This window comes from Hyla sarda, chromosome 9 (genome assembly GCF_029499605.1).
Source record: "Hyla sarda isolate aHylSar1 chromosome 9, aHylSar1.hap1, whole genome shotgun sequence".
In the NCBI taxonomy this organism is placed as follows: Eukaryota; Metazoa; Chordata; class Amphibia; order Anura; family Hylidae; genus Hyla; species Hyla sarda.
Genome location: NC_079197.1, coordinates 4,224,630 through 4,242,790, shown reverse-complemented (window position 1 = coordinate 4,242,790; position 18,161 = coordinate 4,224,630). Strand labels below are relative to the sequence as shown.

Genomic DNA, 18,161 nt, shown 5'->3' with positions numbered 1-18,161 from the left:
GGCTGAGAGGTGTAAGAAGCTTATTGATGGTTATAGAAAGAGTGGTCCAACTGCTGGGAGCTGTAGTTTTGCAACAGCTGGAGGCACCCTGGTTGAGAAACATTGCCTCAGACTGAGTGCAGATTCATTCAACGAGGCCTTGTTAGGATACGTGTCCTCTCCCCTGATCGTGTCCACGTGATATCATCGCTGCACAGTGCGCGCTAAAGGGGAACTCCACTTAAATGTCTTCAGAGCTGCTGTCACCTCACCCAACATTACAGGGAAGAGAAGACGTGTTACATCCTTGTTATATAGGGGCAAAAGTAATGTATGTACACAGTGACCTCACCAGCAGAATAGTGAGTACAGCTCTGGGGTATAATACAGGATATAACTCAGGATCAGTACAGGATAAGTAATGTAATGTATGTACACAGTGACCTCACCAGCAGAATAGTGAGTACAGCTCTGGAGTATAATACAGGATATAACTCAGGATCAGTACAGGATAAGTAATATAATGTAATGTACACAGTGACCTCACAAGCAGAATAGTGAGTACAGCTCTGGGGTATAATACAGGATATAACTCAGGATCAGTACAGGATAAGTAATATAATGTAATGTACACAGTGACCTCACAAGCAAAATAGTGAGTACAGCTCTGGAGTATAATACAGGATATAACTCAGGATCAGTACTGGATAAGTAATGTAATGTATGTACACAGTGACCTCACCAGCAGAATAGTGAGTGCAGCTCAGGAGTATAATACAGGATATAACTCAGGATCAGTACAGGATCAGTAATGTAATGTACACAGTGACCTCACCAGCAGAATAGTGAGTACAGCTCTGGAGTATAATACAGGATATAACTCAGGATCAGTACAGGATAAGTAATGTAATGTATGTACACAGTGACCTCACCAGCAGAATAGTGAGTACAGCCCTGGAGTATAATACAGGATATAACTCAGTATCAGTACAGGATAAGTAATGTGTGTACACAGTGACCTCACCAGCAGAATAGTGAGTACAGCTCTGGAGTATAATACAGGATATAACTCAGAATCAGTACAGGATAAGTAATGTAATGGATGTACACAGTGACCTCACCAGCAGAATAGTGAGTGCAGCTCTGAAGTATAATACAGGATATAACTCAGGATCAGTACAGGATAAGTAATGTAATGTATGTACACAGTGACCTCACCAGCAGAATAGTGAGTACAGCTCTGGAGTATAATACAGGATATAACTCAGGATCAGTACAGGATAAGTAATGTAATGTATGTACACAGTGACCTCACCAGCAGAATAGTGAGTACAGCTCTGGAGTATAATACAGGATATAACTCAGGATCAGTACAGGATAAGTAATGTATGTACACAGTGACCTCACCAGCAGAATAGTGAGTACAGCTCTGGGGTATAATACAGGATATAACTCAGGATCAGTACAGGATAAGTAATGTAATGTATGTACACAGTGACCTCACCAGCAGAATAGTGAGTACAGCTCTGGGGTATAATACAGGATATAACTCAGGATCAGTACAGGATAAGTAATGTAATGTATGTACACAGTGACCTCACCAGCAGAATAGTGAGTACAGCTCTGGAGTATAATACAGGATATAACTCAGGATCAGTACAGGATAAGTAATGTAATGTATGTACACAGTGATCTCACCAGCAGAATAGTGAGTACAGCTCTGGAGTATAATACAGGATATAACTCAGGATCAGTACAGGATAAGTAATGTAATGTATGTACACAGTGATCTCACCAGCAGAATAGTGAGTACAGCTCTGGAGTATAATACAGGATATAACTCAGGATCAGTACAGGATAAGTAATGTAATGTATGTACACAGTGATCTCACCAGCAGAATAGTGAGTACAGCTCTGGAGTATAATACAGGATATAACTCAGGATCAGTACAGGATAAGTAATGTATGTACACAGTGACCTCACCAGCAGAATAGTGAGTACAGCTCTGGAGTATAATACAGGATATAACTCAGGATCAGTACAGGATAAGTAATGTATGTACACAGTGACCTCACCAGCAGAATAGTGAGTACAGCTCTGGAATATAATACAGGATATAACTCAGGATCAGTACAGGATAAGTAATGTAATGTATGTACACAGTGATCTCACCAGCAGAATAGTGAGTACAGCTCTGGAGTATAATACAGGATATAACTCAGGATCAGTACAGGATCAGTAATGTAATATATATACACAGTGACCTCACTTTTTAGACTGTCCCTTGTTGTGACCCCTACACTCAGCAGACATGTAAAATAGAGACAATTGCCAAACATTCCCTCTTCCCGCCGTAGAATGAAAATGCGAGTGATGAGCCGGGAGATGGGGAATACGTCAACCTGTATTCCTCCGGGCAAAGCAACGGAGACCCCCTGCCTCATGGTGTAAGTAAAAGTCACATCCTGGGGTGAGGGGGCACAATGGGGGGATCACAGGTCACCCCCAGTCGCTGCATGCTTTGTAGTTTCTCAGCGCATGCCCCTCCGACCTCCCCGCTGCACTGGACCGGTGCACCGCATGACCCACCAACCTAATTCTAACACTAACCTCTGACCCCAGGGTTTTCGGACCCCCATGCACTTACCAACATTAACTTACGTTTTGTCCATGACCGTGTCCAGGACTTGCACCATTGTCTCACCAGGACCCTGATATATTAAGGTTTTGTTCTTCATCCATCTGTACGATAGAGATACAACTGCAACCAGGACAACCAAGAGGAGGACACGGCCCGAGATTGGGGTCTCTGCAATTAATACAGAGTCATTTCAAAGAACGGCTTCGTTCACACTACGGAATCCCCGACTAGAGAGAGTCCGGGGTGGAGATTCCGTCTGTCAGATGTCGCCGAAATCCTTTGGCGCTAGGACTGCTCGGACCTGCACAGTCACCATTGACGGCAATGCAGTCTGCACTCATTTTTCATTGGATGATGACTACGTTCATTTTTTTTCGGTAGTACGAATTGTGAATTTGTCGCTGAGATTCAGCATCGCGCACGGTGCAGCAGAATCCCATTCAAGACAACGGAGGCTGCTGCACCTAATTTCCGAGCGGAATTTCATTATTTGGAAATTACGTAGTGCGAATGAAGCCTAACCGATAGGATATTGACGTACAACATTCCCAGTCTTAAAGGGGCACTCTGCCCACAGACATCTTATCCCCTATCCAAAGGATAGGGGATAAGATGTCTCATCATGGGGGGGGGTCCTGGTGCTGGGACCTCCCGTGATCTCCGTGCAGGACCCCTAACCAAAGGATAGGGCAGTGTTTCCCAACCAGGATGCCTCCAGCTGTTGCAAAACTACATGCCCGGACAGCCAAAGCCATACTGGCCTAGGGACTTGTACACGCACACGCTTGTATTCTTTTCTCTCAGGCTGTCCGGGAATGCTGGGAGTTGTAGTTTTGCAACAGCTGGAGGCACCCTGGTTGGGAAACATTGAAATATCTCCGTGCAGCACCTGATATTCTAACAATATGGTGGGACCCCCGCGAGTCAGACATCTTATCCCCTATCACAGTGTTTCCCAACCAGGGTGCCTCCAGCTGTTGCAAAACTACAACTCCCAGCATCCCCGGACAGCCTTTGGCTGTCTGGGCATGCTGGGAGTTGTAGTTTTGCAACAGCTGGAGGCACCCTGGCTGGGAAACACTGCCCTATCCTTTGGCTAAGGGGATAAGATGTCTGTGGGCGGAGTACTCCTTTAAGGGAGAGTGGGACGTACTAGGACGTATTGTGTTTTCTCTATTATGGAGGATCTTACACTATCTCGGCGTACAGCCGCATTCACACCAGTGCATTACATGCGCATTGTTGTGTCTTCAGGGTTATGGACCTGTCTGACCTCCAGGTCATCGGACCCACAGACCTTCTGAGGCACAAGAATGTGAAACTATTCTAAAGAGTTAAAAAACGTAAATGTATTCCCCTCCGCGGTCTCCATTTTATGGTCCTGATCTCTAGAAGGGATGTGCGGTCTCAGTCCCCGAAATTACCGTCTAATAACCGCATTGTAGATTCCACTGATCCGATACGTAAGGATTGGCCCTCGACTTATGTCCCGCGTACGTTTCAATAACCACGAAAATCCTGCTAAGTGGATCCCCCCCCGTCAGATGTCAGCGCGGCGGTGCAGAGGTTAATCTATTATTTTGTCTCCTGTGGTTACTGCTCAGATACAATTGTATCCAGTGCAGAGGAAGTCAGTTGGATCCTATAGCAACAACCGGACGACCGCGCTCATTGTGGATTGTTGCATCGGGAATTGACCCTGCCGCTTGGAGGAAGGTGGCGGCTATTAAAGGGGAACTCTAGCAGTTAACAACGTATCCCCTATACACAGGATAGGGCATAAGTGTCTTATTTCAGGGGGTCAAACCACTGGGACCCCCTTGATATCCTGCCCGGCTCTCCCCATGCACGGAGGGACCACCACTGAGTAGTGGCCGCTCTGCGCATGAGGAGAGCCGAGGCGCCGGGCAGGATATCGCAGGGGGTCCCAACTGTTGGACCCCCTGAAATAAGACACTTATGCCCTATCCTGGGAAAAGGGGAATAGTTGTTAAGTTATATTTCACTATTGAACTCCTTTATCACCTATGCAAAGTTATAGATTGCGGGGAGTCCTGTCGCTGGATGGGGCCCCGGCAGTCTGTTGGGAGGGGGCGTGCCGACCCCTGCATGGACCGGCGGCCAACACGCGCCCTCCATGTATCCCATAGAGATACACGGAGGGGGCGTGTCTGCCACAGCTTCCTGCGGAGGTCGAAACGGCCGCTTCCAGATGACTGCTGGGGACCCGTTCAGGAGATCGTGGCAGGGGGTCCCAGTGACCGGACCCCTCACGATCTATAACTTATGCCCTATCCTTTGGATATGGGATAAGATATATTTCACTGCACTACTCCTTTAACTAGCGGAGTTCCCCTTTAACCTCCGCTCCATTGAACACTCATGATCCATCCACTTAATACTTGTGTGCAATAATGTCCATAGGGGGAAAGGGGGGTCCATTCTACTGTACAGTGGTCTCCAAACTGTGACCCTCCAGATGTTGCAGAACTACAACTCCCAGCATGCTCGGCCAGCCAATGACATGCTGTGGGTTGTAGTTTTGCACCATCTGGAGGGCCACAGTTGGGAGACCGCTGCTATAGGGGGAAGAGAAGGGGGTCCCGGGATTGCACTAAGGGGGGGGACGATCCAGCAGCTGTTGCATATTCACCTGATTTTGGATGTGGCGGGTTGTTGTATCCGGCTGCACTCCCATCATCCGCTAACAACATCGCTTGTGAATTGTGATTGTGCTCGCTTGTGTGTGTGCGCAAACATCTGTCGCTGCTCGCTGCCTGTATTAACATGTTGCTTCCCCTGCCCTTGTGCTTCCTCCATGTTTTTGCAGCTTTTTGTTTGTGTATATTAACAGCAATCTAGAACTAGCAAAACTACAACTCCCAGCATGCCCGGACAGCCGAAGGCTGTCCGGGCATGCTGGGAGTTGTAGTTTTGCAACAGCTGAAGGCCCCCTGGTTGGGTAACACTGATCTAGATAGTCGACCGTCCACCACTGTGATCTCTATAGTGTCGCTTTACGGCTGTTGCAAAACTATTGCACCCAGAATGCTGTTGTCAGGACATGCTGGGAGTTGCAGTGTTTTTCGCAACGGCAGAAGAGCCACGTATTGGTGGACACTGACCCTCCTGCTGTTTTAGGCTGCATTCACTTCTCGTTTTTGCAATACGGTTCCCGTTTCAGTTTTTTATGTAAAAAATTAAATAAAAATAATGTCTCAAAACCGGATCGAACCGTATACAACCGTATAGACCTCTGTACAGTTTTAATCCGTATACGGTTTGAAAACAGATGTCCGGTTGCATAAGTTTATATAAGTTTTTTGAAAAAAGAAACGGATACGGTTTTGTTTGTCCTTAATTAAAGTTCTTCTTGTTCTATTTGTGGGAAGAACTTTCGGCGTGCACTGCGCATGTGCAAACTGCAAAACCATATTGTACAAGCCGGATGGAACCAACCGTACGGTTCCCATTGACCACCATTTAAAAAAAAAAAAAAAACTTATACGTTTTTCACCCGGACATAAAACCGTACAGGAAAAAAACGGATAAAAGCGTAAATGATGCAAAACGCTCACAACCGGATGCTACGTTTGGCATACGGTTTTCAATTACATGTCTATACATACGGTTCGCAATACGGTTCCATACGTTTTTTACACTGAAACCGGATACGGGAACCGTATTGCAAAAACGAGAGGTGAATGCAGCCTTAGTCTATTGGGGAACAGTCCGCCATAAACAGCAGCATAAGGTAAGGTTGTATCTGCATTGTCCTATATGTTGATCGACCGATGAGCCGTTGACCGTTTTCGCATTTTAGTCGCATAGTCGTGGAGAATATTTCCGGGATGTGCTTTGTTTCCGTCCCCTGACTCACGGACATATTGTTCTCCTGCAGGAATCGCCTTTGCTTGGAGTCGGACACCAAAGAGCCTCATCACAGCCCTGTGCACCCGGCGACGAGGAGACCCCCGAAAGGTACCTGCAGCGGCGCTCACTCTTTTCTGGTTTACCAAAGTAAAGCTAAATCACTCTACAGCAGTGTTTTCTAACCAGCGTGCCTCCAGCTGCTGCCAAACTACAACTCCCAGCAGAGAGTTGTCGTTTGGCAACAGCTGGAGGTTCGCTAATTGGGAAACACTGCCCCAAGCAGTGGCTATACAGCTCCTTAGTACAGTCTCCGGCTGTTGCAAAACTACAACTCCCAGCATTTCACTGACAGCAGCATGTGACCTCTCTGGTCACTGATATTCGGAAGACAATCCAAAAAATAATAATTTTGGTGGCCCCTTTAAAGGGGTACTCCTGTGGAAAACTTTTTTTTTTTTTTGTAAATCACTTCTATTAAAAAAATCTTAATCCTTCCAGTACTTTTTAGGGGCTGTATACTAAAGAGAAATCCAAAAAAGAAATGCATTTCCTCTGATGTCATGACCACAGTGCTCTCTGCTGACCTCTGCTGTTCATTTTAGGAACTGTCCAGAGCAGCATATGTTTTCTATAGGGATATTCTCCTGCTCTGGACAGTTCCTAAAATGGACAGCAGGGGTCAGAAGAGAGCACTGTGGTCAGGACATCAGAGGAAATGCATTTCTTTTTTTAATTTCTCTTTAGTATACAGCCCCTAAAAAGTACTGGAAGGATTAAGATTTTTTTAATAGAAGTGATTTACAAATCTGTTTAACTTTCTGGCACCAGTTGATTTAAAAAAAAAAAATAGTTTTCACAGGAGTACCCCTTTAAGACCTTACTAGCGCAGACCTAATGCGTTAGAGAAAACTCCCAGACAGGTGCTTCTCCGCATTAGTTACTTTTCATGTCGTGACAGCAAGCGGAGATCTTGAAAATGGGCGAGGAATAGAAACGCAATTTTTTTATTTACATATGACGAATAATATTTAAACAATATTATTTTATATTGTTGTTAATATTTTATTATTATTCATTAAAAAAATGTATTAGTGTTGTTGTTATTATTATTCATAATAAAATATTAATACAAATAATATACTAAAAATGAATTAGTAATAATAATACTATTATAATACTATTTTTATTTTATTTATTATTATTATTATTATTAATACAAATAAAATGTATATTAATAATAATAATGATAATAAAATGTGGGAATTTATCAGCATGATTAACCCCTTGCATGCCACAGTTAAATCATGACCATGACATGTAAGCAGTCTGTGCGCCATTTAATCCATCAGTAACATGATCGCCTGTACTCCTGGGGAGCACCAGGGTGATGGGGGGGGGGGGCTTGTTACGTCACCCAGGCCAGCCGTGGATATAGCTGTGGGTGTCTTGAGTATCTGCCCCCACAGCACAGGGCTCCGCTATATAGTCGTAGTGCAGTGTTTTATTTGAGCACCAGGACGTACATTAATGTCACAGTACTGAAGGGGTTAAGGTTAGTTTAGAGATGGGGAAACTTTATTAAGGTGCGATCACAAGTCACGTAAGTGCGAGGGATCAGGTATTCTTGCGGTTTTCGTGCTGTGTTCAGGAGGAGCATACAAGCCCCCAGTCATCTGTGAAGCCCCCATGACAGCGCCGAGCGGCATCAGACATAATTACTGTTATTTCACCTCCTAATTCTGGCACCATTAATGAGCCCTTACGTGTAGGAGGGCAGCCAAGGACGCCATTGTCTGCAGATCAAGGAAACGCGAGAAACCTCGGCTCAGCAGACAGCTGGTTATCTGGAGCGCGCGACGCCGCGTCACCTGTCACCTCCACCATTGTACTATTGTCTGCACTGACACGTGGAGGAGGTAAAGTAGTAATGGTGGACCCCTCCCATAATGTAGAGTGCGAGGAACCATCACCAGAACGGGAGACCTTTTAAAGAGACATACACAAAAGTGCAGTCGCTTTCATGTTCTGAGAGTTTGCTACAATGTATCAGTGAAAGGTATCACTCTAAAATCCAGAGTGTTTATCCCCTCAATCAATGTTTCCTAACCAATGACTACTCAGCGGTTGCAAAACTACAACTCCCAGCATGCCCTGACAGCCGAAGGCTGTCAGGGAATGCTGGGAATTGTAGTTTTGCAGCAGGTGGAAAGCTGCAGGGCATGCATGGAGTTGTAGTTCAGCAATTACTGGAGAGTTGCAGGGTTGTCAGGGCATGATGGGAGTTGTTGCTTTGCAACAGGTGAAGAGCGTCGTGGGTACCAGGGCTTGCTGGAAGTTGTAGTTTTACCACCACTGGGGAGCCGAAGGCTTGTGATGGAATGCTGGGAGTTGTAGTTTTGCCACAGGTAAGAAGCTGCAGGTCATGCTGGGAGTTGTAGTTTTGCAACAGCTGGAGAGCCGAATAAATGCTTGCCACGGCATGTTTGGAATTGTAGTTCTGCAACAGCTTTTTGAGCCCAGGGCCTGTCACGAAATGCTGGGAGTTGTAGTCTGTACAACAGCTGAAGAGCCACAGATTGGGAACCATGTTGCAAAGGTTATTCTAGACTGGATGTAATTGTAACAAACCCTCAGCAGTGATAAGTAGGTTAGGATGCTGTTTAGACCTTAAATGTGAAGAACAATGTCCGCGCTCCATTACGGCAGGCAGAGAACAGAAGGAGATATTAGGTTCATGTATTTGACACAACTTTTTATTTCAGGCCACAGAATTGTACAGAAGGTCTGAACCCGGAGGAGCAGGAGGCCGAGGAGAGTGAGGAGGGGGATGAGCTCTCCCTGGTGGATCACAATGAGATCATGGCGCGACTCACGCTGAAACAAGAGGTAAAGGCGCTAAAGCGGCAGAGGCGGAGCCTCAAGGATAGAGGACAATGCATAATATAACCAATGTCTCTGTCTGTACAGGGAGATGATGGCCCTGATGTCAGGGGAGGGTCTGGGGACATCCTGCTCGTCCACGCTACAGAGACAGATCGCAAAGGTGAGTGACCTCTGAGTGAGTGATCCAGAGGAACACACAGTGACAGCTCCAGCAGAATAGTGACCTTCTCTCTCCCACAGACTTGGTCCTGTACTGCGAGGCTTTCCTCACCACCTACCGCACGTTCATTTCACCAGAGGAGCTGATCCAGAAGCTCCAGTACAGATATCCTTTCCAGTGTCTTTACCATACTGTACAGTACGACACATACATGGATCTCCTTTCCCTTACTTCCCTGCCGATCACTGCACAGCACCTACACCTCTCTGATATTCTAGGACATTGGACCGTACAGGCTGCAATGTGTTGGTCTGATGAGTTAAACAGTACAGTACTAGATGATGTGTAGGGAAGAAGTGGAACTGATTACATGTATTTTCATGTTGCTATTAGAGCAAAATGCAAATAAATAGCACAGCAAGGAAGGGGTTACACCAAGCATTGAACTGCTGCTGAAAAACTAAAGAAGGGAAAGTTGCACTGCAGTACTCTGGACATACATCAGTAGGTACGCTGGTATTTACACATGGACAGCTGTCTTGAGCTTTATGGGTGATTAGCAATAAGAGGGGAGCCTTGATTTACCTTTGAGGAACAGACTGGCTCAGTGTGCAGGTACACAGCCCAGGCTTTTTATCTTGCACATACTAAGCCCCGCCCACTGTGTTTTGTCCTGATCTCGCTGTTACCAGAGACAGATTACCCCTGACAATGGCCAATGGATTGCAGAGAAGAGAGACTTTGTGCCTGGCAGTATGACCAAAAATGTATATCACTGTATTTTTCTAAATGATGGCGCTTTCACTGTATTTAACAGTATTTTTTTTCTTTTTAAATGGGAATTTTTTTATTTAATATTCATTTTTAAAATGGAAAAAGGGGGGTGATTCTGACTTTTATTGGGGGAAGGGTTAAATGATCTTTAACTTTTTTTTTTTTTTTTTGCAATGTTATAGCCTTTCACATTGATCATTGTTATCCCATAGGATAACATTGATCAATGATTCTGCCGCTTGACTGCTCCTGCCTGGATCTCGGGCGCGGAGCAGTCATTCGGCGATCGGACATGCAGGAGGAAGGTAGGGGACCCTCCTCCAGCTGTTCGGTATGCCCCGATTTCGCCGCGGTGGTCCCCAACAACCCACTGAGCTGACCGGCACTGATAAGATTACACTTTAGACATGGCGATCAACTTTGAATGCCGCGTCTAAAGTTAATAGCGTGCAGCACCGCGATCAGTGCCACACGCTATTAGCCACAGTTCCCCTGCCCGAGTCGGGCCCGACCCGCTATGACGCGGGCCCCGCGTTATAGGAAGGGAGTGGGCGGAGGGCATACAGGTACGCCCTCTGTCCCCAACAAGATATACACTCACTGGTATTGCGGTATATGAAAAATTCACATCATAAAAATAAAAAATAAAACACACTGGTATTTGGTATGAACCGGAATACCGCCCAGCACTACCTTTAAGACAAGACTTTAGAGCATTTTTGGGGGGTAAGAAGTCATTTTAAAGGGGTACTGAAGAGGGGAAAAAACTCAAATCAACTGGTACCAGAAAAATTATACACATTTGTAAATTACTTCTATTTTAAAATCTTAATCCTTCCAGTACTTATCAGCTTCTGTATGCTCCACAGGAAGTTGTGTAGTTCTTTTTCAGTCTGACCACAGTGCTCTCTCCTGCAACCTCTGTCCATGTCAGGAACTGTCCAGAGCAGGAGAGGTTTGCTATGGGGATTTGCGCTGCTCCAGACAGTTCCTGACTCAGACTGGAAAAAGAACTACACAACTTCCTGTGGAGCATACAGCAGCTGATAAGTTCTGGAAGGATGAAGATTTTTTATATAGAAGTAATTTACAAATTTGTATAATTTTTCGCACCAGTTGATTTGAAAAACATTTCCCTCCGGGGTACCCCTTTAAAAAAAAAAAAAGTGATTTACAAATATGTTAGGAATTACATCAGCAGGCAGGTACACAGCCCAGGCTTTCTATCTTGCACATAGTGCATTGTAGTCCCCACCCCTTGTGTTTTGTCCTGATCTAGCTTATCACTAGAGACAGATTTTCCATGACAACAGGCAGTGGATAGCAGATTGCAGAGAAGGGAAACACCTAGTGGCCAAGACTTTAAAGATTTTCTTTTTTAGGTAGGGAGGAAGTTGTTTAACAGGACAGGGACCATTTATGAGACTACAACTCCTAACATGCCAGGATAATAGATCTACTCCTATAAAAAATAACATGGCCAGTCAGTTCTTTATTTCTTTAACCATTTGTTAACATATGAGAGATTCTGCCACTTCCAAGACACGTTCAAGCAGCGAGTCAGCAAGAACACCTTCTTCGTGCTGGTGCGAGTGGTGGACGAGCTGTGGTAAGTGACGCATTTCGATCTGCAGCCATATCCGGACACAACAGAAGGGGGGCGCTGTGTTTTTTTTGGGCGTATATTTAATAAATTTTTTTCTCCAGCTTGGTGGAGCTGACAGATGAAATCCTGAAGCTGCTGATGGAGCTGGTGTTCCGGCTGGTGTGCAAAGGCGAGCTGAGCCTGGCCCGCGTGCTGCGCAAGAACATCCTGGAGAAGGTGGACAACAAGAGGATGCAAAACCATTGCAACTCTGCCATGAGGCCCCTCGCTGCCCGGGGGGTGGCTGCAAGGTATTCGGGTCTCCCTGCGTGCCAAATATTGCTATCAGAAAATGTACGGAAATATTGCGTTTGTATAATGCCCCGGTCTTCTACTCTCTTGTCTCCTTAAAGCAGTGTTTCCCAACCAGGGCGCCTCCAGCTGTTGCAAAACTACAACTCACAGAGTGCCCGGACAGCCTTTGGCTGTCCGGGCATGCTGGAGTTGTAGTTTTGCAACAGCTGGAGGCACACTGGTTAGAAAACACTGCCTTAGAGGATCAGGTTGCTGGTCGGCCTCCCCCATTCTGTGTATACTGCATCTCTGATCCATTAGGACACGGCTATGATCAGTTGCTCCTGTTTTTTGCAGGACTAGAGACACTTGTATAAGTGAAGGGAATGGAGGGTCAATAGTACAAGATGGAAGCTGTAAACCATTGGAAAAACTGCTGCCATTCAGCTAAGGCTATAAAAACTTGAAAACTCCGATTGTTAGCTTAAACTTTAAACATGACTATGGGATTCTACTAGGGAAATCATGTTTTATAATAAATGCCTCTCCCTGGATCCTCCCACTGCCATATCTTCAGCAGCAGATCAGCACACAAAAAGATAACATATTAATAAAGTGGAGTCGGAACATTTATCTACCGACTCCACAGCCCTGCTCTGCAGGTAGTGCCAATCGCTTTCATGTCCTGATTGTTTGCTACAATGTATCGGTGCAAACTAAATGTATCGGTCCGAAATCCAGAATGTTCCCCCGGCAGAGACTCTTCAGCTTTTGCAAAAGGGGGAAGCTGCAGGGTATGCTGGGAGTTGGTTATTCACCACCAGTGCCCTAAGACAGTGGCCTAAACTGCCTTATGGTAGTGCCGGTGTAATGAAGAAAACTGTGTCCCTGTAGCGGAATGTGTCCCTCCGCACAGGGACACCCTTTTCTGCTTTACAGCCGGCTCTCTCTCTTACCCCCTAACCCCAACCCCCTAACCCCAACCCCCTAACCCCAACCCCCTAACCCCAACCCCCTAACCCCAACCCCCTAACCCCAACCCCCTAACCCCAACCCCCTAACCCCAAACCCCTTTACCCCAAACCCCTTTACCCCAAACCTATTTACCCCAAACCCCTTTACCCACTAATCCTAACCCCTAACAGCTGAGAACACTGAGCAGAGGTCACATTCGGCTACGGGTCACAGTGTATTTTTCACCGGCCCAGAAGAAAGTCAGAGATCCTTATCTCCTGTCTGAAGTCCGTGCACTGACCTAAATTTGGTCCTATGGTGTGAACGGAGTCTTACAGCTTTAGTCCTGAAGCCTTTTCATTGTCTTGTATTTATTCCAGACCGGGGACGCTGCACGATTTCCACAGTCATGAGATAGCGGAGCAGCTGACTCTTCTAGATGCCGAACTCTTCTACAAGATTGAGGTAAGGAACAGAGGCGATGGCGGAGGGGGGAGTCTGACGGTTGTTTCCCCCCCCCCCCCTGATTATAACACCCGACTACATATTATCACAGATTCCTGAAGTTTTGCTTTGGGCAAAAGAACAAAACGAGGAGAAGAGTCCGAATCTGACCCAGTTCACCGAGCATTTCAACAACATGTCCTATTGGTAAGAAGAGTGTGGGCTGTAATATGGAGGGACGAGCGCGGTACACGTGTGTAACCTAAGCTTCAATTATATCCTAATCATTCCCCAGGGTGCGCTCCATCATCATGCTGCAGGAGAAGGCGCAGGACCGCGAAAGATTGCTACTAAAATTCATCAAAATTATGAAAGTGAGTAAGAGACGATTGGTCCCATGATCATGTGACATTTAAGGGAATATGGCTGCTGTAATATCACTCACATCCAACTTATCTTTTATTAGAATGTGTAAAATCTATAATAATAACTATATACAAAATAGCCCTCCACAAAAGAACAGATACAAGTCAAAAGATTACAAATAGTAACCAAGAATACGAAAAGATCAATAATCCATACCAAATGCACCCAGTATAATCACAGAAAAGATTAACAAAATCCTATACCAATAAATGTCCCGACGTGTTTCCCCCAGAAGGTATCTGCATCATCAGGGGACTAGTTGCACCTGCTCTGTTTGGGTAGACTAGGCACATACAGACTCTGGACTTGCCTTGTGTATTACAGCCTTTGTCTCCAGACTGTAGACCTTTTGTAAAGCTACAACTCTTAGTTTTGCAACATGTGGAGGTCCATGGTTCGGAGACCACATTTTTACAGGGTCCCCTCTCAGAACCCCTCGAAAATCAACATAGAAAGAGGGGTTTGTCTCTCCAAGCTATGACCTGACCATCCTGCCCCTTCACCCGGCCCTGTGCCAGCTGTTTATGTCCTATATTAAGCCAAGGTGTCCAACCAGCGACCCTCCAGCTGTTACAGAACTACAACTCCCAGCATGGTGTTACAGTTGTGTTCAGGCTAAGGCCTGTTCACGTGTCAGATTTGTATTTCTTAGAACATTGTTTCCCAACAAGGATGATTCAGCTGTTGCAAAACTACAACTCCCAGCATGCCCGGACAGCCGTTGGCTGTCCGGGCATGCTGGAAGTTGTAGTTTTTTGCTACAAACCCTCATCATTTTCTCCTATTTTGTGACTCCACAGCATCTGAGGAAGCTCAACAACTTCAACTCATACCTCGCCATACTGTCCGCACTGGACTCTGCGCCCATCCGGCGGCTGGAGTGGCAGAAGCAGACGTCCGAGGTGAGGATAGTACAGACGGTGGTCACTGCCACGCCTGACACTGTTCCTGTATTAAATGTGATGTTCTGTCCTGCAGGGCCTCGCTGAATACTGCACCCTGATTGACAGCTCCTCCTCCTTCCGAGCGTACCGAGCCGCACTCTCTGAAGTAGAGCCGCCATGTATACCGTACCTGTAAGTGCCTACAAATGATGTGAATACAGTATGTACCATATACAGAGATAGAGAAGACTGTGCAGCTGTAACTGTATGACCACACAGTTCTCTCTATGATCATAGAGATGAGTGCAGGGAGGGGATAGAGAGGACTGTGCAGCTGTAACTGTATGACCACACAGTTCTCTCTATGATCATAGAGATGAGTGCAGGGAGGGGATAGAGAGGACTGTGCAGCTGTAACTGTATGACCACACAGTTCTCTCTATGATCATATAGATGAGTGCAGGGAGGGGATAGAGAGGACGGTGCAGCTGTATCTGTATGACCACACAGTTCTCTCCATGATCATATAGATGAGTGCAGGGAGGGGATAGAGAGGACTGTGCAGCTGTAACTATATGACCACACAGTTCTCTCTATGATCATAGAGATGAGTGCAGGGAGGGGATGGAGAGCACTGTGCAGCTGTAACTATATGACCACACAGTTCTCTCTCTGATCATATAGATGAGTCCTGGGAGGGGATAGAGAGGACTGTGCAACTGTAACTGTATGACCACACAGCTCTCTTTATGATTATATAGATGAGTGCAGGGAGGGGATAGAGAGGACTGTGCAGCTGTAACTATATGACCTCACAGTTCTCTCTATGATCATATAGATGAGTGCAGATAGGGGATAGAGAGGACTGTGCAGCTGTAACTATATGACCACACAGTTCTCTCTATGATAATATAGATGAGTGCAGGGAGGGGATAGAGAGGACTGTGCAGCTGTAATTATATGACCACACAGTTCTCTCTCTGATCATATAGATGAGTGCAGGGAGGGGATAGAGAGGACTGTACAGCTGTAACTATATGACCTCACAGTTCTCTCTATGATCATATAGATGAGTGCAGGGAGGGGATAGAGAGGACTGTGCAGCTGTAACTATATGACCACACAGTTCTCTCTATGATAATATAGATGAGTGCAGGGTGGGGATAGAGAGGACTGTGCAGCTGTAACTGTATGACTGCACAGTTCTCTGTATGATCATATAGATGAGTGCAGGGAGGGGATAGAGAAGACTGTGCAGCTGTAACTATATGACCACACAGTTCTCTCTATGATCATATAGATGAGTGCAGGGAGGGGATAGAGAGGACTGTGCAGCTGTAACTATATGACCACTGTGATGTCACGGTATATGTTTGGGACTTTTTGTTTGAGCTTCTCCTCTTGTTTCTGCCCAGCGGTCTGATCTTACAGGATCTCACCTTCGTTCACCTGGGGAATCCTGACCACATCGATGGGAAAGTGAACTTCTCCAAGAGGTGGCAGCAGTTCAACATCCTGGACAGTATGAGGCGCTTCCAGCAGGTGTAAGTGCAGAACTCGCCATCCTCTTCATCTGTGTGTGTGTGTATATATATAATGTAATGTCAAGATCTCTGCTGACTGTCAGGGAGTGGGATCCCCACAGGCTTAGAAGCTGTACAATACTTCTCACAGCTGAGGGTTTGCTATATCTCCAGTTTGGACAATCGTCTCTGTACAATGTGCTGATACATTGTTGCATCTCCTCTTCGAACAGTTAAAGGGGTTTATCCAGCATAAGAAAATCATAGCTGACTTCTAGAAACAGCGCCACCCCTGTCCTCAGGCTGTGTGCGGTATTGCAGCCCAATTCCTTTGAAGTTCATAGAGCCAAGTTATAATACCGAACACAACCTGAGCACAGGGGTGGCGCTGTTTCTGGAAGAATGCAGCTGTGTGTTTGTAATCCTGGATAACACCTTTAACCTCTTAAGGACTTAGGACGTACCTGTACGCCCGTTCCCAGTGTTTAAAACGGGGTCACGCCGTGACCCCGCATCACACCGGGTCGGTCCCGGCTGCCATTCATAGCGGGACCCTGGGCTAACAGCTGGCGGCACCGATCATTGTGCAGCGCGCTATTAACCCTTCAGACACAGCGATCAAAGTTGACCACTGCATCTGAAAGTGAAAGTAAATGCTTCCCGGTAGCTCAGTCGGGCTGATCGGGAAATCGTGATGTCCCGATCAGCTAGGACGCGAGCGGAGGTCCCCTTACCTGTCTCCGCGGCGTCCGATCGGGGTTTGATTGCTCCAAGCCTGAGCTACAGGCTTGAGCAATCAAGCCCCTATCTCACTGATCTGTGCAAAGCTATGGCTTTGCAGGGATCAGTATAAGAGATCAGTGTGTGCAGTGTTATAGGTCCCTATGGGATAACAATGATCAGTATAAGAGATCAGTGTGTGCAGTGTTATGGGTCCCTATGGAATAACAATGATCAGTATAAGAAATCAGTGTGTGCAGTGTTATAGGTCCCTATGGGATAACAATGATCAGTGTGTGCAGTGTTATAGGTCCCTATGGGATAACAATGATCAGTATAAGAGATCAGTGTGTGTGCAGTGTTATAGGTCCCTATGGGATAACAATGATCAGTATAAGAGATCAGTGTGTGCAGTGTTATGGGTCCCTATGGAATAACAATGATCAGTATAAGAAATCAGTGTGTGCAGTGTTATAGGTCCCTATGGGATAACAATGATCAGTGTGTGCAGTGTTATAGGTCCCTATGGGATAACAATGATCAGTATAAGAGATCAGTGTGTGTGCAGTGTTATAGGTCCCTATGGGATAACAATGATCAGTATAAGAGATCAGTGTGTGCAGTGTTATGGGTCCCTATGGAATAACAATGATCAGTATAAGAAATCAGTGTGTGCAGTGTTATAGGTCCCTATGGGATAACAATGATCAGTGTGTGCAGTGTTATAGGTCCCTATCGGATAACAATGATCAGTATAAGAGATCAGTGTGTGTGCAGTGTTATAGGTCCCTATGGGATAACAATGATCAGTATAAGAGATCAGTGTGTGCAGTGTTATAGCCCCTATGGGATAACAATGATCAGTATAAGAGATCAGTGTGTGCAGTGTTATTGGTCCCTATTGTATAATAATGATCAGTATAAGAGATCAGTGTGTGCAGTGTTATAGGTCCCTATTGTATAATAATGATCAGTATAAGAGATCAGTGTGTGCAGTGTTATAGTCTCCTATGGGATAAC

The 18,161-nt window shown here is 45.8% G+C and overlaps 1 protein-coding gene across 1 annotated transcript in view; it reads left to right on the top strand.

Annotated features, from left to right (window-relative positions):
- The window catches only part of RAPGEF1 (Rap guanine nucleotide exchange factor 1), a gene marked incomplete at its 5' end in the record, with an annotated part of 50,607 nt that overhangs the window by 27,918 nt on the left and 4,528 nt on the right, over positions 1 to 18,161 (top strand). The window contains 12 exon segments of the mRNA XM_056538576.1: positions 6,523 to 6,602; positions 9,257 to 9,380; positions 9,462 to 9,537; positions 9,618 to 9,706; positions 11,832 to 11,920; positions 12,019 to 12,207; positions 13,525 to 13,609; positions 13,701 to 13,795; positions 13,884 to 13,962; positions 14,815 to 14,916; positions 14,993 to 15,090; positions 16,314 to 16,442. Of these exon segments, the coding sequence (XP_056394551.1) occupies positions 6,523 to 6,602; positions 9,257 to 9,380; positions 9,462 to 9,537; positions 9,618 to 9,706; positions 11,832 to 11,920; positions 12,019 to 12,207; positions 13,525 to 13,609; positions 13,701 to 13,795; positions 13,884 to 13,962; positions 14,815 to 14,916; positions 14,993 to 15,090; positions 16,314 to 16,442 (1,235 nt within the window).